The sequence below is a fragment of the Podarcis cretensis genome (genome assembly GCF_951804945.1).
Source record: "Podarcis cretensis genome assembly, chromosome: 16".
Taxonomy (NCBI): domain Eukaryota; kingdom Metazoa; phylum Chordata; class Lepidosauria; order Squamata; family Lacertidae; genus Podarcis; species Podarcis cretensis.
Window position 1 is genome coordinate 9,243,634 of NC_137186.1, and position 22,967 is coordinate 9,266,600.

Here is a 22,967-nt window from a genome sequence, read left to right on the forward strand (position 1 = left end):
TTGTTCCTAGAACATGTCAGTTTAATGAAAGATACCTTCTAGATGATTCTCTCTGTATCAAGCAAGCTTACAATGGAGGAACGAACACAGCTATTTTACATTGTCTCTCTCAGCCTCACGTGCTTCAGTGGAAGAGGATCATTCCCCCCAATAAAAGCTGCGTCTGCGTCAATTGATCTGCAACGCTCGTTTTGCACAACTTTCACTTGAGCAAAACCCACAGAATTACCCCACCCCACCCCGGGCAGGTGAGAGAAACAACTTTGGCACTTAAGACAGGGAATGCAAGAGTCGGCCCCCTCCAAAAAAAACCCCAAAGGTGCCCCTGAAATGTTCTTCCCAAAGTGCTTGGGCTGGTCAAGGAAAGGAGGCAACCAAAATTTAAAAGTGTTTGACTCACTCAACCCAACCAACCACACCGTACAAAACACATACACACACACAGTTGGTGAGCCCTTTTGAAACAGTCAAGGCACCAACATTTTAAGGCAAGACGGTTAACGAGCTGTGGAGATGGCAGAGAAGTATTTTGGCACCAGAAACCAGTTTGTTGTTGTGTTTAAAAAGCACAAACAAGAGAGACCCCCTGCCACACACGCTGATTTGTAAAACATGGCAAAGGGTTGTGTACAAGAGCCCTGGGTACATCACTTTGAGATATCAACCACACCGGAGGGGGTGTGGTTGTGCAAGGAAACACATAAGGAGGGGTGGTGACAACGCAGTTGCACGAAAGACCTTGCGACCAGCTGGTGCAACGATATTCCAATCGCACAAGCGGTTGTGTTGTGATTCCTCCAGGGCGCAGCATTCAAACTCTCCCCTCTGCTGCCGCAAGAGCTCTTGCTCCAGTATGCAGAGGGTGACAGATACAGCCCGACTGCCCGTTTTTGAGGCCTGCTTAATTCTTAAAACCCAGGGAAGGATTGTCAAGCCATCCCCACGTGCCAAATTTGGCTATGGTTTTATTTTCGTAGCTACGTACTCACAAGAGGGCGTAAGCACTTAACACCCCACCAGACACTCTGACCTTGTGCCCAACTGCAGAGGCGCCCCAGGCAATCAGGCCTAGAGCACAGCTGGGCCCAAAGGGCGCCTGAGATTGTGGGAACAGTCAGAGTGCAGGTCTAAAACAGCGTTCCTATTTTCAGAGGAAGAGGGAAGAATCTTTAAAAAGGAGATAAGCCTGTCTATCCCAAGTTTTGGACCTGGGTTCTAACATGTAGGAACCCCACAGCAGGGGGAAATCAACAGAGTAGGATGAATTTCTGGAGGGGATAACAAAACAAAAAAAACAGGCTTGTGGGGTTTTTTCCAGGAATAGCGTGTGTGTGTTGTCGCCCTCTCCCTTCCATGTCACCGGACTGTCTCTGTTTTCTGCTATTTTTGCCTCTGGAGGGAGATCTTTGGGGATGTCTGTGAAAATTATTGCTTGCCTGCCTTGGGTTCAGCCTCCTCCCTCGAGTTTCTGAAAGTCAAAGCCCTGCGCGGTTTGGATCCGAAGGGATCCCTGAGTGAGTTTAGGACACAGATCGAGGGCATCTCTTCGCCCACCCACAACCCACGCTCCTCCTCCTCAGATCTTGATGAACAGGATGCTGGTGACGAGTGCGAAACCTGCCAGGAGGACGATGACTTTGAGGATGCGCTGTTCAGATGAGTTGAGCTCGTGAGGCAGGATCTCCAGGAAAGTGATGTACACAAAGGTGCCGGTGGCCAGGCCCTCGAGGACGCAGCGCGACAGCTGGTGGAGGGCCGCCAGCGGGGTCTCCGTCAGCACCACGCCCAGCCCGATGCCCAGGGGGGACATGATGGCGAAGAGGACGAGGCAGGCGGCCACCACCCGGGGGCGCAGCCGCCCCTGCAGGAGCTTGAGGCTGAGGCTGAAGGCGATGACGCCCTTGTGGATCAGCAGGGCCAGGCAGATCTCCAGCGCCTGGGCCCCCTCCTCCTGCAGCCCCACGGCCAGCCCCTCGAAGACGGAATGCAGCGAGAGGGCCAGGAGGAGGACCACCGAGCGGATGGCCGAGTGGGCGTTGAAGTCCACGTGGACGTGCGGGCGGTCCCGGCCGTGCTGGTGCACCAGCGGCCCGTCGGGCCAGCTCTGGTCCTGGATGGAGGCGGAGGGGTTTGCGGCCGAGCCAAGGAGGGCCTGGGTCTCTTCCAGGGATCCCGCCGGGTCTTTGTAGGCCAGGACGATCTGCTCCAGGACCAGGACTAGGAAGAAGCCCATGGCCAAGATGAACTCCTGCAGCGGGAAATGGAGCTGCGGGAAGGAAGGGAAAAGGTGTGAGCACAGGGTCAGAGGCAGAGGTTTGCTATGGGGGGCACTTTCACGCCAAACATTCAAAGCACAGCGATAACTTGCAGCGCCCTAAAAGAAAATGTGATGAAAATGATGTACTGTATTTTTTGCTCTATAAGACTCACTTTTCCCCTCCTAAAAAGTAAGGGGAAAAGTGTGTGCGTCTTATGGAGCGAATGCAGGCTGCGCAGCTATCCCAGAAGCCAGAACAGCAAGAGGGATCGCTGCTTTCACTGCACAGCGATCCCTCTTGCTGTTCTGACTTCTGAGATTCAGAATATTTTTTTTCTTGTTTTCCTCCTCCAAAAACTAGGTGCGTCTTGTGGTCTGGTGCGTCTTATAGAGCGAAAAATACGGTATACATGGTATCTAACACCAACTAAACTTCCTAAAATGTATAGAACAAATCTTGTGGTGTTCTATCATGTGGCTATTGTTATTTTTTGTTGGCAAGCCTCTTTGGGATTCATTTGAATGAAAATCAGCATAGAAATACAATCAATCACTTATTTGGCTTAGATTTTCCGGAAATAGTCTCGATTTTTGTCCAACCCTCGGGTTCAGATTTCCGTGAAAACGGCCTCGTCAGCTTTTGGGAACTTGTTGCTTTGGGGCCATGACAAAAACAGGGGCGTGGTTGTGAAAATTCATACAATTCTAACACAAGCTTGACATCCACCCCTCCATCTCGTCTCTCTTATATACATGGAAATGTAGAATGTCGTCACGCTCTGCAGTTCACATAACCGCCAACAGGCAGCCGTGCTAACTGCAGCGTCAGGAATGGCAGGCCGGAGCAGAGGTGAGCAGTTTAAAGTGGAGAGCAATCTGCTGAATGAAGGGTTTCCTGCCTCCTTTGAAAGGGAGAGGGGAGAGGGGCTTGGGGCTAGTTTTTTGGGGGTGGATTGGCAAGGTGGTGGGCGAGCCGTAAAGGGGGCTGGGCAGGAGGAAGGGCAAAGAATTCTGGGTAAGTGGGGCTGGAGTGTGGAGTGAGCAGGTGCAGCAGACCTGTGTGTGTGTGTGTGAGAGAGAGAGAGAGAGAGAGAGAGAGAGAGAGAAAGAGAGAGAGAGAGCGCGCTATACAAAATCACTATGTGGGAAAATCTATGAAATCAGACAGCGCCTCAGCCTAGTTTCATCCTATTTCAGACATCATGATATATTGGCAGGGCTATTTTTCAGGGGGAACTCAGTTCCAGCACCTCTCAGGTGACTTCTGGCACCTCTCAGGTGGGTGCCACTGCCATTCCAACAGAAAGAGGGAGGGATTCATGGCGAGTTCCAGCACCTCTTTTTCCAGAAAAATAGCACTGTAAATCAATATATCGCGATGTTTAGCTGGTGATATGAAGTTAAAACCAGGTACAGTGGCACCTCGGGTTAAGTCCTTAATTCGCTCCGGAGGTCCATTCTTAACCCGAAATTGTTCTTAACCTGAAGCACCACTTTAGCTAATGGGGCCTCCTGCTGCCGCCGCGCCGCCGGAGCACGATTTCTGTTCTCATCCTGAAGCAAAGTTCTTAACCTGAAGCACTATATCTGGGTTAGCGGAGTCTGTAACCTGAAGCGTATATCACCTGAAGCGTATGTAACCTGAGGTACCACTGTATTGCCCAGCCCTAATGAACAGTAAACGACTCAGCAGTTTTGATGATTAAACACAACATGTGGGTTAAAGCCTCAGCGCCTAGGACTTGCCGATCGAAAGGTCGGCGGTTCGAATCCCTGCGGCGGGGTGCGCTCCCGCTGCTCGGTCCCAGCGCCTGCCAACCTAGCAGTTCGAAAGCACCTCCGGGTGCAAGTAGATAAATAGGGACCGTTTACCAGCGGGAAGGTAAACGGCGTTTCCGTGTGCGACTCTGGCTCTGGCCAGAGCAGCGATGTCACGCTGGCCACGTGACCCGGAAGTGTCTCCGGACAGCGCTGGCCCCTGGTCTCTTAAGTGAGATGGGCGCACAACCCCAGAGTCTGTCAAGACTGGCCCGTATGGGCAGGGGTACCTTTACCTTTACCTTTACCTAGATCCTTCTCATAAAGTGGTGGCAAAATCTGGGCCTTCGCTCACCGTAACTCTCAAGTTGTTGAAGGCCTCATTAATACCGGCAAGGTAATCAGGGATCAAGTCCAGGAGACACGTAGCCAGGAAGATACCTCCAGCGAAACAGCTCACCAGGCTTAAAACCTTCCTTCGGGAATCTGTTGGGAGAGCAAGAAGCGTCAGAGCAGGAAAGAGGAGAGAGGAAAAGACGGGGTGAGGGGGCAAGTTGGAAGAATAATATTTTAGTGCTGGTCTGAAATCGCCAAGCCTAACCTTGCTTCATATCGGGCTACGGAAAGCCGCAATCGACAGCTATCTGACAAGGCCACATCTTGCGTTATGCTTTTATTATTATTTTTTTTATATAAATATTTATTGAGATTTTTTTAAATACAAAATGCAAAAATGATAAACAATATGACATGAATCATAACACATTTTTCAAAACTTCTTTGGACTCCCTCACGTCTCCCACTCCCACTTACATCATTATGACCTTTTTCCAGCAATTTATCATCTTGTTTACATTCTTAAATCTCGTTCAATTAATTTAATCTAATAATTCTCCAAAAATTTTATATTTTCCTCAATCTCACTTATCGTCAAATTCAAATCTAATTCAATGGTAGGCAGTTATTTATGATCTAGCATCCTTCTTAGCCTTCTACCAAATTACAATACTTTTGTAAATAAATCTTGAATTTCTTCCAGTCTTCTTCAACCCTCTCTTCTCCCAGGTCTCGAATGCGTTATGCTTTTAAAATAGTATCAGGAGACGCTTAATCTCAGGGTCATGGATTCAAGCCCCATGCTGGGACAAAAAGATTCCTAAATTGCAGGGCGCTTGACTAGATTCCCCTACAAATCTATGATGGCTTCCCCAAAGAATCTTGGGAAACGTAGTTTGTTAAGGGGGAGCCGGTAGGAGACATCCCCAATTCCCCACCCAGAGCTACAGGTCCAAGTTCCCTGGTGAAGTGGGATCGATTGTGAAACCGCTATGGGAATAAGGGGAATAAGGAAGTCTCCTAAGTACTCTCGGCACCCTTAACAAACCACACTTCCCAGGGTTCTTCAGAGGGAGCCATGACTGTTAACTATGCGCCCTAGGACCCACGTACCTACGGGACTGCCTCTCCTGGTATGCTCTGCAGAGGACCTTAAGGTCCACAAACGACAACATTTTGGAGGTCCCAGGTCGCAAGGTGGTTAGACTGGTCTCAACTAGGGCCAGAGCCTTTTCAGTACTGGCCCCGACTTGGTGGAAGGCTTTGTCACAAGAGACTAGGGCCCTGCGGGACCTGACATCTTTCTGCAGGGCCTGCAAGACAGAGCTATTCCGCCTGGCCTTTGGTTTGGACTCAGTCTGACCCTTATGTTTCCCTCCCCTTATGGTCTTGATTTATCGGCTACTTTTAAAATGAGGCTGCATTTTAAATTGCATTTTAACCTGTATTTTAAATTGGTGTTTTTTCCCCTATTATGCTTTTACTGTAATTTTACTGGTGTTAGCTGCCCTGAGCTTGGCTCTGGCCGGGGAGGGCGGGGTATAAATAAAATTTATTATTATTATTTCTATCGCTGCCCATGAGAGGTTGTGGACTCCTTGGAGGTTTCTAAGCAGAGGCTGGATGGCCAACTGACCTGGATGCTTTAACTTGCATTTTAACCTATACAGTGGTACCTCGGGTTAAGTACTTAATTCGTTCCGGAGGTCTGTTCTTAACCTGAAGCACCACTTTAGCTAATGGGGCTTCCTGATGCCGCTGTGCCGCCAGAGCACGATTTCTGTTCTCATCCTGAAGCAAAGTTCTTAACCTGAAGCACTATTTCTGGGTTAGCAGAGTCTGTAACCTGAAGCGTCTGTAACCCGAGGTACCACTGTATTTTAAACTGTTTTTTTTTTTCCTATTATGTTTTTACTATGATTTTATTGGTGTTAGCCGCTCTGAGCCTGGCTCTGGCTGGGGAGGGCAGGGCATAAATAAAAATTTATTATTATTTATTATTAATTCGCCATTCTTTTACCTGACAAGCTGGTTGTGGCTCCCGGCCGCCGGAAGACCCACAGAGGAAGGAACCCACACAAGAGGGTCACCACCAGTAGCAGAGCCAAAGAGCCCAGCTTCACCTCCAAACCCGTGGCGGAGCGGAGGGCCACCACGTGGGCATAGGGCTCCCACACCATCTCTTCCAGCTGCGTCTCGTGCCTCAACTCGGCAGCCATCGCTTCGGTGCAGGGTTTCTTGGCCAACTTTGGGCTGAGCCCACAAAGCCCCGTAACCTTGTGCTTAACCGCCGTGCAAGTGAGCAGAGGATTCCCCTCAAACTGCCACCATCCTCTTCATTCCCTGCCGGTTTTGGGGCACCCCGAGGGATTAGGGTCCAGGAGGTGTTCGTCCTGCAAGGAGGAAGAAAAAAGAGTGAAGGGGCGCTAGGAACCAAAGTGAACAGGGAGCGAAGGCATTGGCAGGGGGAAAGCATTTTCAAGGGACACCAGCAGGGAACCCAAACGCTCAATTTGAAAGCCATTGCTGTTGTTGTATTAGAACAACAAACCGCTGTGTTGCTAGCTTAACTCCGTATACCCAAGGGTTTGGCACCTACCGTATTTTTCGCCCTATAGGACGCACTTTTTCCCCTCCAAAAATGAAGGGGAAATGTGTGTGCATCCAATGTGTGTGCATCCTATGGGGCGAATGCAGGCTTTCGCTGAAGCTTGGAGAGCGAGAGGCGTCGGTGCGAGAGGCGTCGGTACACACCGACACCTCTCGCTCTCCAGGCTCCAGGAAGCTATCCGCAAGTCTTACGCGCCCGGGGGTACTCCCCCCGGCACGCAGGGCTTGCGGGAGGCAGCCGGCAGTTCGGAGCATGGGGCGCCCTTTGGAGGACGCCCCGTGCTTCGCGTAGGTGTCCGCAGACTGCCGCCCGGCGGGCAGGGCGCCCTGAAGCAGAGCGCCCGCACGCCGGACAGACATCCGCAGCGTGGGGAGCCCTGCAGAAGTTCCCCGCAGGGCTCCCCACGCTGCGGATAGCAGCCTGCCGCCTGGCGCGCGTGGCGCCCTGAAGCAGGGCGCCCCGCGCACCGGAAAGACATCGGCCAGCCCCACAAGCTCGGGGGACAGCGGGGAGGCGCAGCGCCGCCATCCCACTGTTCCCCGACCTGGTTTTTTGGGGGTAATAAAGGGGGGAAATTTCCTTTATTTCCCCCCCAAAAAAGTAGGTGCGTCCTATGGGACGGAGCGTCCTATGGGACGAAAAATACGGTACTTTGTTTACCAACGATATTGAATTTAAACAGAAAGGGATTGCTATTCTCAACAAATGTTCTTTTGATTGACAGACATGTGTTCAATTGATTTCAAATATATTAGAGAATTTACAAGTGCACACAATTTGTTTTTGTTACTAAATCATGTATATTATGCACTAAAAATTACAGTGCTATCTGGTATACTGGTCTGCGTGTTGCTTGTATTGTTTGTTTGTTGTATTTAGAAGCATAGCTGTCAACGTTTCCCTTTTTTTAAGGGAAATCCCCTTATTCCGAATAGGATTCCTCTACATTAAAATGCAGCCTCATTTCAGTAGAAACTCCAATCAAACACTTTTGGGGGATGAAAACGTCAAATCTTCACCAAGGGCCACTATCCAGACTGGTCCTACGTGGGCCAGAAAAAAGCCAGGGAAGTTCCCAAATAGGAGTTCCATTTAATAATATTATTATTATTAATTATCCACCCTTCACCCAAAGGGGCCAGGGTGGGTCGCAACAGTTAAAACACAATGTGAAAACAGTTCAAAACAGAGATACTCAAACTTTTGGGTTCACTGCTCCCCTTGGTTCCACAAACTCACAAAAAGCATTATTCAGAATAGTCGTTTCCACAACGCACTAAGGAAGATAATAGCACAACAAAACTTGAAACAGGAACAATTAATTGCACAATTACTCAAAATCCGGTTACAACTATTTTGTTTATTCAACAAAACTGATGATCCAGTGATGCCAGCTTTTCAAAGTTTGATAGTCCTTGGCACCTCAGCTGCCCCCCTGCATCCCCCTTGCCTTTTAGCACCCCCCTAGGTAATCCCACCACTGGTTTAAAACAACGTACGGCACAGAAACAAGGTGGGCCCTAAAAATAGGAGCTGTGTGGTGTGTCAACCAAAGTATGATTTCCTTCCCACTCCAGGAGCATCGCAGGCACAGAGGAAAGCAGTCTTACACCAAGTCAGGCCATGGTTCTATCTAGCTCAGTATTGTCTACACGGACAGGCAGCGGCTCTCCAGGGGTTCAGGCAACAGGACATTTTTTAAAGAAGGAAAAAAGTGGAGAGGATTTTAGAGGGGCACAAAAACTATCTGACCTCATGGCATTGTTGTAGGGCAGTCAATTATATAAATATACATACATACATACATACATACACACGCACAAGTTTTTTGTGTGTGTGGTGTATGTGTGTGTGTGTATAATTTTATATGGAAATTTTAAAAAATAAAGAAAATAATAAATAAATAGACCATTTTGGGAGGGGGGGTCATGAAAAACTCATGGGGCACAAGACATGCATCTCTTTTTCATGGCCTCTGACACTTGAGGTGTCTAATGTTAAGGCACACCCTATCCTTGCAATTGAGATTAAACTGTTGTCAATGTTTGTATCTTAAACTGTGCTGAACCACCCTGGAACCTAGGGGTGAAGGGAAGTTGCCAAATCAAATTCTTAATACTGTAAATGATAATAAGTCACCTCTAAAGGTAAAGGTAAAGGGACCCCTGACCATTAGGTCCAGTCGAGCCCGACTCTGGGGTTGCGGCGTTCATCTCGCTTTACTGGCCGAGGGAGGCGGCGTACAGCTTCTGGGTCATGTGGCCAGCAGGACTAAGCCGCTTCTGGCGAACCAGAGCAGCACACAGAAATGCCGTTTACCTTCCCGCAGGAGCGGTACCTATTTATCTACTTGCACTTTGACGTGCTTTCGAACTGCTAGGTTGGCAGGAGCTGGGACCAAGCAATGGCAGCACACCTCGTCGCGGGAATTATATATATATAATTATATATAAATAATACATACATACTCATGTAAAAACACGCTGATTCCTAGACTGTCCGTGGGCCGGATTTAGAAGGTGACTGGGCCGCATCCAGCCCACGGACCTTAGGCTGCCTACCCCTGCTCTAAGCTGTATCCTACACTTCCTTATTAGCAGTTGTGACTACTTAAAACAAAACAATTTTTTGCTTCGTTTTCTTTTCTGTAACTCCTTAGTTGTTACTGGAATTCAATTGGAAAAAATAAAACAAGTCAAGCTGCAATGATGACCCCCCAGCTCTAGAGCTGATCTCTGTAAAAAGCATAAAATGCTTTTAAAATTAGCCTTCTCCCACCATCAACAGGCATTCCAGGAAAGGAAATGGATTCCCATTCTCCTGTCCGAAAGTGGGGAGGGGGGGGGCCTAAAAACTAAAAACCCAAACAACAGGGGGAGGAGGGAGAGAGATCTTTTTCCAGCCTCTCCTTCTTGGAGCTCGAACTGGAAAGGGCAGATTCCGGATCAGCAGATCCTAAACCGTATTCTGGGAACTTCCTGGCCTCTGTTGCTGTAAGTGAGTCATGAGGCCGACAGATTCCGGTAATGTTTCTCCTGCCCAAACAGAGGGGGAAGGAGCAGCTTTCGGACTCAGAAATGCATTGACTGCTACTGCTGCAAAAGCTGCACCGCATGGGTAGGCAAACTGAGGCCCAGGGGCCGGATCCGGCCCAATCACCTTCTAAATCCGGCCCACGGACGGTCCAGGAATCAGCGTTTTTTTACATGAGTAGAATGTGTCCTTTTATTTAAAATGCATCTCTGGGTTATTTGTGGGGCATAGGAATTCGTTCGTTGTTGTTTTTTCAAAATATAGTCCGGCCCCCAACAAGCTCTGAGGGACAGTGGACCGACCTCCTGCTGAAAAAGTTTGCTGACTTCTGCTGCATAGTGCCAGGACTCTGGCCGGTTCAAAAGGGATCCCGCTGCCGTCCAGTGCATTTGCTTAATAATAATAATAATAATAATAATAATAATAATTTATTTATTTATACCCCACCCATCTGGCTGGGCTTCCCCAGCCACTCTGGGCGGCTTCCCACAAAATATTGAAATACAGTAATACATCAAACATTAAAAGCTTCCCTAAACAGGGCTGCCTTCAGAAGTCTTCTAAAAGACTGGTAGTAGTTGTTCCCTTTGACATCTGGTGGGAGGGCATTCCACAGGGCGGGTGCCACTACCGAGAAGGCCCTCTGCCTGGTTCCCTGTAACTAGGCTTCTCGCAGCGAGGGAACCGCCAGAAGGCCCTCAGAGCTGGACCTCAGTGTCCGGGCTGAATGATGGGGGTGGACATTTCCCCTTACTTTTTAGGAGGAAAAAAGTGCGTCTTATGGGCCGAAAAATAAATTAATTGCATTAATTTGCAATGGCCTTAACAACTTGGGTTCAGGGTTCCTCACGGACCTGCCTAGTTCCTTATATCTCTACCTGATCTGAGTGGAGATTTGAACCCAGGTTTCTCCCAGGTTAGGCCCACCACCCTAACCACCACATCGAAATGTTCTACTTCTGGTGCTTAACTTTTTATTCCGGGAGAGATTTTAAACCATTTCTGATTTTTATGGTTAGTTTTCAAACAGGCTTGCTCATTATTGTCTTTGCTGAACTTGACGTACCCCATTCAGAGGGAATTGCGAAAAAGCGAGATATATATTTTCAACATAGCATAAATAAACTCCTGTTAAGTAAATAAAAATAAGTGCATTCACTAGGAAAAATACAATATTCCAAACAAGCATTATAGCAAGGGAAATGACTTGCAAAGTGTGCGTTATACGGCAAAAATCGCATACAAAAATAGTAATAATTCAAACTAAAATGCTGATGAGTTTATATAAGGACTTAAAAATAATATCCCAAACTGAAATGGATATGTAAGGTAAAGGTAAAGGTACCCCTGCCCGTACGGGCCAGTCTTGACAGACTCTGGGGTTGTGCGCCCATCTCACTTAAGAGGCCAGGGGCCAGCGCTGTCCGGAGACACTTCCGGGTCACGTGGCCAGCGTGACATCGCTGCTCTGGCCAGAGCCAGAGCCAGAGCCGCACACGGAAACGCCGTTTACCTTCCCGCTGGTAAGCGGTCCCTATTTATCTACTTGCACCCGGAGGTGCTTTCGAACTGCTAGGTTGGCAGGCGCTGGGACCGAGCAGCGGGAGCGCACCCCGCCGCAGGGATTCGAACCGCCGACCTTTTGATCGGCAAGTCCTAGGCGCTGAGGCTTTAACCCACAGCGCCACCTGCGTCCCATTTGAAATGGATATGTAGAGGTGTGGATTTAAGATTGGAAAAACAAATACTGAAATTGCCAGATTCACTTCTGCCTCGTCTCTTATCAGCCACCTGGCTGCACAGACCACAGTCCTCAAAAGAGGAAGGAGGAAAGTTACAGTAATTCTGCCCAAGCCAACCTTATCAACAATCCAGATGTTTTGGACCACAACTTCCCACCATCCCTGACCATAATGTTGCCTGAGCAAGTAACGTCTTGAACCCAGGTCTTAGCAGTCCTAGTTGAACACGCTTATCCAATTTTTGCCAGGCAACAGTGGGAGCAGGAGCAAGAAATCATCTTCGTATGTATGCTTTACAAAGAGGCCCACAAAAGTTCCTAGTCCACAAGAAAAGCCTCTTAGTCTGCCTACAGCAGCACAAAGTCATTGGTGGTCTAAACTGGAGACAGAGGAGTGGAGAAGAATTAAAAAAATAACAGTGTTTCCTGGTTTGGTCACCTGGAAGCAGTTTTCAATTCACCCAGGTGAGAAGTCTGTTATTCACCCCAGGATCTTTCCACCTCAGGCCACCCAGGTTCCATCACAGGGATTCATACTCTGACATTCATTTTGCCAAACAAAATTTCCAAGCAAATAGGAATTCTGTGATTGGGGTAAATCTCTCCTCTTTGGGGGACTTGGGTGAATTCAGTGTCTCAATTTTAATGGCAGACTCCAAAACTAAGATTATATAAAATATTACGCCATCAAAAGGCAGCCATATTTATTTACTTTGAGTCAGGATTTGAACCCTGGCCTGACACACTAACCACTACACCACCGCTGCCTCCAACTTCCATCAGCTCCAGCCTGCATGGTCCATGCTCAGGAATGACAGGATTTACAGGCCAACAATGTCTAGAGGGCAACAGATCACCCTGTCCTTAAAGAGGAGTTCAGATTCAATGCTTCCTGCCTTTATTTATTGTTGAACTACTTCCAATTTTTCATGGATTTCACAACCGGTGTGCAAGTATATTGTGTTTCTCTCTCAGACGCGGTTGTCTTGATAACCCCGCACTGCGTTTAGCATTTATGGACTGTAGTCCAAATAAATGGAAATGTGATCCAAACTGGGGCAGATAATAATAATAATAATAATAATAATAATAATAATTTATTATTTATACCCCACCCATCTGGCTGAGTTTCCCCAGCTACTCTGGGTGGCTCCCAATCAAATGTTAAAAACAGTACAGCATTAAATATTAAAAACTTCCCTGAACAGGCCTGCCTTCAGATGTCTTTTAAAGATAGGATAGCTGCTTATTTCCTTCACATCTGAAAGGAGGGTGTTCCACAGGGCGGGTGCCACCACCGAGAAGGCCCTCTGCCTGGTTCCCTGTAACCTCACTACTCGCAATGAGGGAACCGCCAGAAGGCCCTCTGAGCTGGATCTCAGTGTCCGGGCAGAACGATGGGGGTGGAGATGCTCCTTCAGGTATACAGGACCGAGATCCTTTCCAACATGCCAGCATGCATGATGCTTGGCCAGATTCTGCCAAACGTGGGGCAGAGGTAAAGGTAAAGGGACCCCTGACCATTAGGTCCAGTCGCGGACGATTCTGGGGTTGTGGTGCTCATCTCGCTTTACTGGCCGAGGGAGCTGGCGTACAGCTTCCGGGTCATGTGGCCAGCATGACTAAGCCGCTTCTGGCGAACCAGAGCAGCGCACGGAAACGCCGTTTACCTTCCCGCCAGAGTGGTACCTATTTATCTACTTGCACTGGTGTGCTTTCGAACTGCAAGGTTGGCTGGGGGAATTCTCACCCTGTCGCGGGGATTTGAACCGCCGACCTTCTGATCGCCAAGCCCTAGGCTCTGTGGTTTAGACCACAGCGCCACTTGCGTCCCGGGGTCAGAGGTGCACAGCATTAATTCCCAGAGTGGTTTAACAATCGATCCTTCTTCAGTAAAAGCAATTGTGGTGTAGTGGTTAGAGCAGGGGTTGGCAATCTAAGGCCCATGGGCCACAAGCGGCCCATGGGGATCGATTAACCGGCCCATGGACCCCCTGCTGCCCGCTCAGTCGTCTCCCGAGCGCCACGCTAAACCAGCACGGAGCAGAGTGAGGACCGCCTTCCACGATGTTGGCCAGCTTCCCACTGGCTGCAGGAAGCTCTGCAGGCAATGGGAAGCTGTGCACGCCTTCTCCAGGCCAGAAGGAGCGCCAGAAATAGCATTTGCGCATGCGTGCGCACTCCGGCCCACTGCAGCGTCTGCGGGACCATGAACTGACCAAAGCCACAAAAACTTTGCCGACCCCTGGGTTACAGCATCAGACTTGGACCAGTCACTGCCTCTCAGCCAAGCCTACCTCACAAGGCTGTTGTGGGTAGTAAAGGAGGAGGGGGAGAATCATGTACGCCACCTTGAACTCTTGTGGGGGGAGAAAGTTGCATATAAACGCAATAGAGAAATAAATTGGGAATTGTAGCTCTGGGGGGTGTCTCCTCTAAGCCCCCTAAGTCAGGGTTGCCCCTAAAGAATCCTGGGAGATGTAGTTTGCCAAGGGTGCAAAGAGTTGTTAAAGGTAAAGGGAACCCTGACCATTAGGTCCAGTCGTGACCGACTCTGGGGTTGCGGTGCTCATCTCGCTTTACTGGCCGAGGGAGGCGGCGTACAGCTTCCGGGTCATGTGGCCAGCATGACTAAGCCGCTTCTGGCGAACCAGAGCTGTGCACGGAAACGCCGTTTACCTTCCCGCCGGAGCAGTACCTATTTATCTACTTGCACTTTGACGTGCTTTCAAACTGCTAGGTTGGCAGGAGCAGGGACCGAGCAACGGGAGCTCACCCCGTCGTGGGGATTCGAACCGCCGACCTTCTGATCGACAAGTCCTAGGCTCTGTGGTTTAGCCAACAGCGCCACCCGAGTCCCTAAAGAGTTAGGAGACCACTATTCCCTTCCCATAGTTACAGTTCCCAGAGAGGTTTCACGATCAACCCCTCTTCCCAGAGAACTCTGGAAATTGTAGCTCTGTGATGGGAGAAGGGGGGCGTGGTCTTCTAATAACTCGCATCACCTTTAGCAAACTACAGTTCCCAGGATTCCTTGGGGAAAGCCATAACTGCTTAAAGCAGTATCAAAGTGCTTTAAATGTGCAGTATGAGTGCGACCTAAATCATGAATTTAACAGATTGAAATTAGTAATCTCACTCAGATAGAGCTAGATGCAAGGTAGCCTGAAGATCTCAGTATGCTTTGTGGCCAAGACTGGACGGCGAGTGTTAGAAACTCAGATATATAAATTAATCACCAAATGGCCCTTAAACCCAGATTATGGTTGCCACAACAGAAAGTCTAGGCGCTTTTTTGTTGTTACATGAGGTATTATTATTATTATTCATTTCATTTTGATGCCGCTTTATATTTTAAAGAAAAAAATCTCAATTCCATTTTCAACACATTAAAACATCAAATACAGTGGTACCTCGGGTTGAGTACTTAATTCGTTCTGGAGGTCCGTTCTTAACCTGAAACTGTTCTTAACCTGAAGCACCACTTTAGCTAATGGGGCCTCCCGCTGCTGCCGCGCCGCCAGAGCACAATTTCTCTTCTCATCCTGAAGCAAAGTTCTTAACCCGAGGTACTAATTCTGGGTTAGCTGAGTCTGTAACCTGAAGCGTCTGTAACCCAAGGTACCACTGTAAAACCAATCCAGAATAAAATGATCCTGGGAATTGTAGTTTACCCCTTACGGAGCTGTAATCCCCAGTACTACAGTTCACAAGGTCCTGACAGTAAGAGCTGTTCGACAGTGGAATTTGCTGCCCAGGAGTGTGGTGGAGTCTCCTTCTTTGGAGGTCTTTAAGCAGAGGCTTGACAACCATATGTCAGGAGTGCTCTGATGGTGTTTCCTGCTTGGCGGGGGGTTGGACTCGATGGCCCTTGTGGTCTCTTCCAACTCTATGATTCTATGATTCTTAGGGAGAGATGGGCTTTGAGGTATGGGGTGTCCGCAGCCCAGAGTACAACCATTAACGGACCAAACATATGTCATTTCTAGTAATACCGAGGGCTAACACCAAATACAGTACAAGCTTTGTAAGTAAGCATTACTTGAATTTTAGACTAAAATTTGGTGTGTATACCCACTTACCTGGGAGTAAGCCCCATTGAGTTCAACAGGCTTTACTTCAAAGTACAGATTTGAAGGAGAAAGGCCTGTAGCTCAAGGGTAGAGCAGCTACTTTGTACACAGAAGGTCTCAGGTCCAATCCTGGTACAGCTAGGAAAGACTCCCTGCCTAAAACCCTGGAGAACTGCTGCCAGTCCGTGTGGGCAATACTGAGCTAGATAGACCAATGGCATTATTAAGGCTGCTTCCTACACTCCTATTTGGTCCCATGGGGGCTGGAATCTTACCATTATTTTTAAGGGGGGGGGCATAGTTCTGTATGCTTGGCGTCCCAGGTCCAACCCTTATAATCACTCCCTCCCTGAAACCCTGGAGAGCCGCTGCCGGTCAGTGCAGACAATACTAGGCTAAATGGGCCGGGTGTAAGATGGGGCGATCCAGAAATCTTACACGACCCCCATCATCTACCACCCCCAAAAAATAGGAGGCCAAGGGGCAGAGACCGGTCTATAGCCCCCGAAGCCCCGCTTCTGCCCTCTCGGCCTTGATCCGCGACGCCGAACTCACCTCCTCCGGCCCCGTCGCCTCCCAACTCAACACAAGCTCCGTGGGAGTCGGGACGTTCCAAAAGGCGGGGCTATGCGAACAAGAGAATTCCCCCAGCCACCGCTCGCCAATAGGAACGCCGGGCCAGCGGACAGTGTCACAGGAACATTCGAAAGGGCGGGGCGCAGAAGAGGAAAAGGCCAATGGGAGCCCCGGTGACGCTTCTTCGATGTCTGGGCGTTCGAAAGTGGGCGGAGGGGGGGGGGGAGAAGAGGTCCTGTAGCACTCATCTCAACCAACGGGAGCTTGAGGAAGGCGGGCAGAGCCGTATGATTTGAGCCAATGAGAAGGAGGCAAGCGTTGGTTTTCAATTTCTCCCTCTCCCGGGCCTCTGCAGCAAGGCTTGGTTTTGTTTTGCTTTAAACTCACATAAAGTAATATAAAATAAAAAAATTCCTTCCAGTAGCACCTTAAAGACCAACTAAGTTAGTTCTTGGTAGTTGGTCTTTAAGGTGCTACTGGAAGGAATTTTTTTATTTTGTTTTGACTATGGCAGACCAACACGGCTACCTATCTGTAACATAAAGTAATATACATATAGACATAGACATAGATCTAGATAGTTAGATCCAGTGCTCCTCCTCCTCAGAGTAAACCCATTGAAGCTAATGTACACGACTGACTTAGGCTGAATAGGTCTATTTAGCGCAGGACTAGCATTAGATACACATACGTGTATATGTGTGTGTGTGTATGCAATACATCAGCTGTATAGACCAACTGTCATACTAAGGCAGTTTCTTATCATCCTATTTGCTCAGTTCCATAAGGACTAGAATCTTACAATTTCTTTTTAAGGGAAGGCTGCCAGTCAGTGTAGACAATAATTGAGGTATATATTTTATATTTCCACTTTAAGGTGCTTTGCACTTTAGATAAAATAATTGGGCAGATGTGATTGATTTGGTAGTGTGAGGTTAAGCAGGTTTTATCCTTTTTGTTGTAAGACAAATAAAACAGGCTTCATCAAACTGGGGCCCTCCAGATGTTTTGGGCTGATGGGAGTTGTAGTTCAAAACATCTGGAGAGCAAATGTTGGCAAAAGCTGGCGTAAAGTAGGAATGGTACCTTTCCAACCAAGGCCCCATCTGCACCATACCACTTTAAACAGCCATGACTTTCTCCAGAGAATAATGGGAACTGTAGTTTGTTAAGATGAGAGTTGTTAGGAAGCCCCCTCTTCCCCAATCAGAGCTACAGTTCCCAGATCCCCTGGGAAGAGGAATTGATTGTTAAACCGCACTCAAGCGCAGACCCACTGAAACGCTCTCGACAGCCATCTGCCCAAGCTTGGGATATTTGCAATTACAACTGACTGCAATGTGTTGCCTATGTGCTCATTTTCTTTCCCGTTTACTGAAATCATGGCAATCCAGCTGTTTACTGCTTCATTTTGAATTCTATCACATGCATGCCAAGAACAGCGGAAGCGGCTTAATCCTGTTTGATATCATTTTCTCCCTTCTCCCATTTTCTTTTAACATATCTGGGTTGTTGTTGTTGTTGTTTACTCGTTTAGTCGTGTCCGCCTCTTCGTGACCCCATGAACCAGAGCACGCCAGGCACTTCTGTCTTCCACTGCCTCCCGCAGTTTGCTCAAACTCATGCTGGTAGCTTCGAGAACACTGTCCAACCATCTCGTCCCCTGTCGTCCCCTTCTCCTTGTGCCCTCAATCTTTCCCAACATCAGGGTCTTTTCCAGGGAGTCTTGTCTTCTCATGAGGTGGCCAAAGTCTTGGAGCCTCAGCTTCAGAATCTGTCCTTCCAGTGAGCCCTCAGGGCTGATTTCCTTAAGAATGGAGAGGTTTGATCTTCTTGCAGTCCATGGGACTCTCAAGAGTCTCCTCCAGCACCAGAATTCAAAAGCATAAATTCTTCAGCGATCAGCCTTCTTTATGGTCCAGCTCTCACTTCCATACATCACTACTGGGAAAACCATAGCTTTAACTATACGGACCTTTGTTGGCAAGGTGATGTCTCTACTTTTTAACCTTATTTACTCAGAAGCAAACACTATCAAATTCAAGATGATTTTTCACTTTAATTACATTTCAAGCACACGGCTTCTGTCGTTAATCCCTCACAGAACTGCAATTCCCAGCACCCTTAGCATGCTACAGTTCCCAGTATTATTGCGAGGAGCGCTTTAAATGAGCACAACCTGAATAAATGTGATTAGGATTTCGCCGTGTTTTCTGTTCTCAGGGCCACACGGTGAAGAGTTCTCCTCCTCCAATTCAGCTCTGCCTGAACAGGTGAATGTGTTTACCTGACCCCTTTTAATTGGTTTAAGGCCTGGGGGTGGGCCTTGGCAAGGCTGTTCCAGGATGCCAGGATCCTGTACGGAAGAAGAAGAAGAAGAAGGCGGAAGAAATGCTACCTTGCTTGAGGCAGGCTGGCTGCAAGTCTGCAGGTCGCTTACAGGCAGTGGGGGACACAGAGAGATATTTGAAGCGGGCAGGTAATATTTGAGCAAGGTAAGAGATGGGGGGGGGGGTGGAAAGGACTCCTGAGTGGGAGATCAACTGATAACGCAGCTTAAATTTCAGCACAGGCTAATCCACTTCAGAAAAATCCACCGGGCAGTCGTGCTTTTCAAGGCAAACAAACCAATGGTTAAGCGAACTTTTTGTAGGCTTATGGCTCATGGCTGTGCAAGCTGGTCTGTCAGGGCAGACAGTGACCCACCGACTTCAGTGCCCCCCTGCTCTCTGACTGAAACAACCAGTTCAGAGGGTGGCTCTGGTTGTCAGCTTCCTCCCCTTTAGCCTCAGTTTTCTCAGCAGGAAAATGGGGAGAAAACGAGGATGAATTGCCCCTGCCTCCTCCACCTACTTTTTTTTTTTAAATTTTATTTATTATACAACTCTGTATAGTAATGCTTCTTCTGTCTCATGCTTGGTCTTTTGCTTCATCTTATTTACAGTTCTTAGTCGGTCTACGTTAATTTTCCTTTATGTTACGTTTGTTATATCATTTTTTGGGGGGAGAGGGAGATTTCAGAAGTCTAGGGTTGCCATATTTCAAAAAGTGAAAATCCGCACACAAAAGTTGTAAATCGGCAATGACAACACTGTGCCAATACAGTGGTACCTCGGGTTACATACGCTTCAGGTTACAGACTCCGCTAACCCAGAAATATTACCTTGGGTTAAGAACTTTGCTTCAGGATGAGAACAGTAATCAGCACGGTGGCAGCAGGAGGCCCTGAGGCATCTAATCATAAGCCTGCATTTTTCTTGAGGCTTCATCAGGGCCTGTATTTTAAAATGAGCTTAAAGATTTTCAAATGTTCATGCCAGGCAGAAGACCAGCTGCCTAAGAACCTTGGCAAGATGTTTTTCCTCCTAGACAAGGGGGCCCCCTGATTTATAGCAGAAAACAATTCTCAAAGTCGTAAAAAGGGAATTACAGGCTGACAGCCAAGGTTACACTGACCCTACATATTACAGAAGATAAAAAAGCAGAGAAAAACATAATTAAGAGTGGGTAAATAGTAAAATACAACCATGTGCCTCCCATTAAACTTGAGCCATATTTTCCTAAGGTTCAAAGGTCAAGAGCAATGGAAAAGCATTTAGCTGGCAGAAAGGAAGAGAGTATTTTGGGAAGTCTTTTTCTAAAGTTGTTTCTTTCTTAAACTGAGATCCTTTTAAGATTTCTTTTCCTTTTAAAAAGCTATCTATGTTATGTATTAAATATATTGGCTTAAATGTAATTATGCAAAGGAATTAGAAACTAAGAAATGTTAAATCCTTATGCTAGATTCTTATTTCATATAGTTGGAAGAGATCACAGGGGCCATCAGCCACCAGCCCAGCCCCCCTGCCAAGCAGGAAACATCATTAGAGCACTGGTTGTCAGGCCTTTGTTTTAAAGACCTTCAAGAGAAGGAGATCTTTCAATGATGATCCTTGACATCTGTTTAAGATAAAAATTTAAGATTAACCATCTGTTTTGGAGGGCAATAGGGCGAGGTGAGCTGGTAATTAAGGTTCCTTGCTGAGACACATGTAAGATATATTACTACTTATTTGTCATTTATAGATAGAAGAATATATAGCTTTTTGTTTCCCATAAAAGGACAAGAGGAAATGGGTGTATCTTTTGTGATTGGTTCTAGCAAACAGCCAATAGGAATTTCAACCAGGCTGATTGGACAGAGGCAGCCACAGGAGGAGCAAGGGGGCTGGATTAAGGAAATATAAGTGCTGGCCAGAATGGCAGGAGGCCAGGCCAGAGCTTGGTAACCATATACCACTGTGCCTCATATTTATTTGTCTGACAAATAAATTATTATTTTAATTTCTCTATTGCTGCGTTGAATATTTCATTCCAGCTAAGCGTTAACCACAAGCAGGGTGCTACAGCCCCATTAGCTAAAATGGTGCTTCAGGTTAAGAACAGTTTCAGGTTAAGAACAGACCTCCAGAACGAATTAAGTTCTTAACCCGAGATACCACTGTATGGGTTTTTCCTGGACACTGCTTCTGGCTGCAGTATTTGTGTGTGGCCAGGAAATTTCTGTCATATGGCAACCCTAAGTTGGGGTGTCCCTGATGGAAAACACTTCATGCCATCAAAACCACTTGAGCCTTCAGCAACAGTGAAATTACCTCCCAAGTGTCCCAGAAAAACCAGGCCAGGAAATCTTGTTTTTTAACCCAAGAGAACGGCGGTCATTTTGGTTGCCATGCTTTCATTCAATTTTGAGGCACAATTCCCACCCACCCCCAAAATCAGGGCTGCGATCTTCACCCCAAAGGTGCCATGCCCCCCAAATGCTTTTTTTGGCGGGGGGAGAACCGCAGTGCGAAATCATGGCAACCAAAATGGCCACCATGTTCTTGCGATAACAAGGAAGATGATGATGTCTTGGATTTTGGCTTCAGAGTGTCTGAGGGTATGCAGCGATGGATCCAGAATCTCTCCCAAGCTGTGTGCCTTCTCCTTCAGAGGAAGTCTAGGCTTGCCATATTTTGAAGGGCAAAAAAAGAGAGAACACATTTGCCGACTTCTGCTTGGATCGCTCTGACGACTCTCATATTACATTTTGCCCATGAAAAAGAACACATGTCCTGGAAAAAGAGGTCACATGGGCAACACTATGGAACTCGCTTCCAGGAAAATGGGTATAAGATTGCAACTTTACATCTCTTAGGTAGGGTTTCAGTCTTAGGGTGCTCAAAGAAATCAGTCAGTAACCCTTACCAGCAACCTTGTAAGGTAGACCACTCACTCTGAAATATATCTATAACGGGGGAAATTAAGCGTAATTTGAGATTTTGAATAGAACCTCCAGACAGTTTTTATATGAGTTAGCATTCCTTTATGACATATACTGTACAGTGGAACCACAATGTGCAGGCCAATCTTCATCACAAACCTGGCAAATTTGGAACTATACTCAATAATCAGATAATGCCATTGGTTTTTTACTTGCCTTTTTTGTTTTAACGCGTGTGCAACTGCACTCATTCTACGTGCCTGTTTCATTGTTTTGCTTGCCTTTTAAACTGTGGGGAGGTGGTTGTTTTTGTGGAGTGCATTTTTGCCTTTTTACATTGGTTTTTTTTTAAATTACTTTTTAATTCAAAATTAAAACAAAACATATTATCCAGAAACATATCATCCTTATTTCCCCCCTTTTTTCCTCCCTCCCCCACCCTCCCACACAAATCCCACCCCCGACTTCCTTCAGTTCCAGTCTTTGATTTCTCTAAAAATGCTGTTTTCTGCATGTTACACAGTTGTATAGATCCTCAAACCATTTAAGTAATAATTATCAATAAAAAGTTGGTGAATGTTTATTCAAAACCAGCCAAGGAGTCCAGTTCACTTTGTTACGTCTTCAAATACTTTGTAAAGGGTTCCCATTCATCTTTAAAGTCACAGTTATCCTTGTCCCGTAGCTTATATGTCAGTTTTGCCAGTTCTGCATAGTGCCTTTTTACATTGTTAACCACCCCGTGACCTTCAGATGAAGGGTGGTGCAGTCATGTAGAATAATAATAATGATAATTTTCATCTGTTGTTATAACTGTTCTCTCTGTTTTTATACACAATCTCTACCCCCCAAAAAAGGTAGGGCATTATCACTCAATCTCTCCATATTTCAGATGGAAACCCTGAGGCCCAGAGAGGGTAGCTTGCCTAAGGCTACTAAACAAGGTCAGGATTTGAATCAGGGACTTCGCAGGTTTCTCAGCCGCTAACATGCTGTCTGCTCATCTCAGGCCATGGAATCCAGCAACCCTGCTCTCCCAGATGTCCTCCTCTTCGAGGGGCAGGAAGGATTGGTGCCCCCCAACGGTGCCTTTTCTGCACCTATGTCCAAACCCAGCTTCCCGCTTCAAGACCACGCCTATGGACGAGCGTCAGAAAAGGTTTACGAGGCCTGGGCAGCCGGCAAAGTACTGGTGAGTCAGGGCAAACTGCATGGATAAAAACAGTGGCGTAGCGTGGGGGGTGCAGGGGGGGCCGGCCGCACCGGGCGCAACATCTGGGGGGCACGCGCTCGCTGCCTCCGGAGTCGCTGAAGAGCCTCGGGTGCAGGCTGTAGCA

At 47.5% G+C, this 22,967-nt stretch overlaps 2 protein-coding genes across 4 annotated transcripts in view; one reads left to right on the forward strand and one right to left on the reverse strand.

The window, feature by feature from the left end:
- Nucleotides 1-16,478, reverse strand: SLC39A1 (solute carrier family 39 member 1). 2 transcript variants are annotated; one of them, XM_079958352.1, is made up of 4 exons: nucleotides 16,365-16,478; nucleotides 6,372-6,744; nucleotides 4,371-4,501; nucleotides 1-2,266 (listed from the first exon to the last, which is right to left on the reverse strand). In XM_079958352.1, exons 2-4 carry the CDS (start codon nucleotides 6,568-6,570, stop codon nucleotides 1,577-1,579), a joined length of 1,020 nt encoding a protein of 339 aa, XP_079814478.1. In that variant the 5' UTR covers nucleotides 6,571-6,744; nucleotides 16,365-16,478; the 3' UTR covers nucleotides 1-1,576. The 2 variants fall into 2 exon arrangements, with proteins under 2 accessions (XP_079814478.1, XP_079814479.1); XM_079958353.1 differs by lacking the exon at nucleotides 16,365-16,478 and adding an exon at nucleotides 15,819-15,843.
- Nucleotides 16,479-16,555: 77 nt separating this feature from the next.
- CREB3L4 (cAMP responsive element binding protein 3 like 4) overlaps nucleotides 16,556-22,967 on the forward strand; it is a 33,050-nt gene continuing 26,638 nt past the window's right edge. Inside the window, exons 1-2 of one of the 2 annotated variants that reach the window (XM_079958231.1) lie at nucleotides 16,556-16,696; nucleotides 22,640-22,822. In XM_079958231.1, the coding sequence (XP_079814357.1) occupies nucleotides 22,643-22,822 (180 nt within the window). In that variant the 5' untranslated portion in view covers nucleotides 16,556-16,696; nucleotides 22,640-22,642. Of the gene's footprint in view, nucleotides 16,697-18,589; nucleotides 18,881-22,639; nucleotides 22,823-22,967 lie in introns of those variants that run through there. The other variant, XM_079958230.1, reaches the window with a different exon arrangement.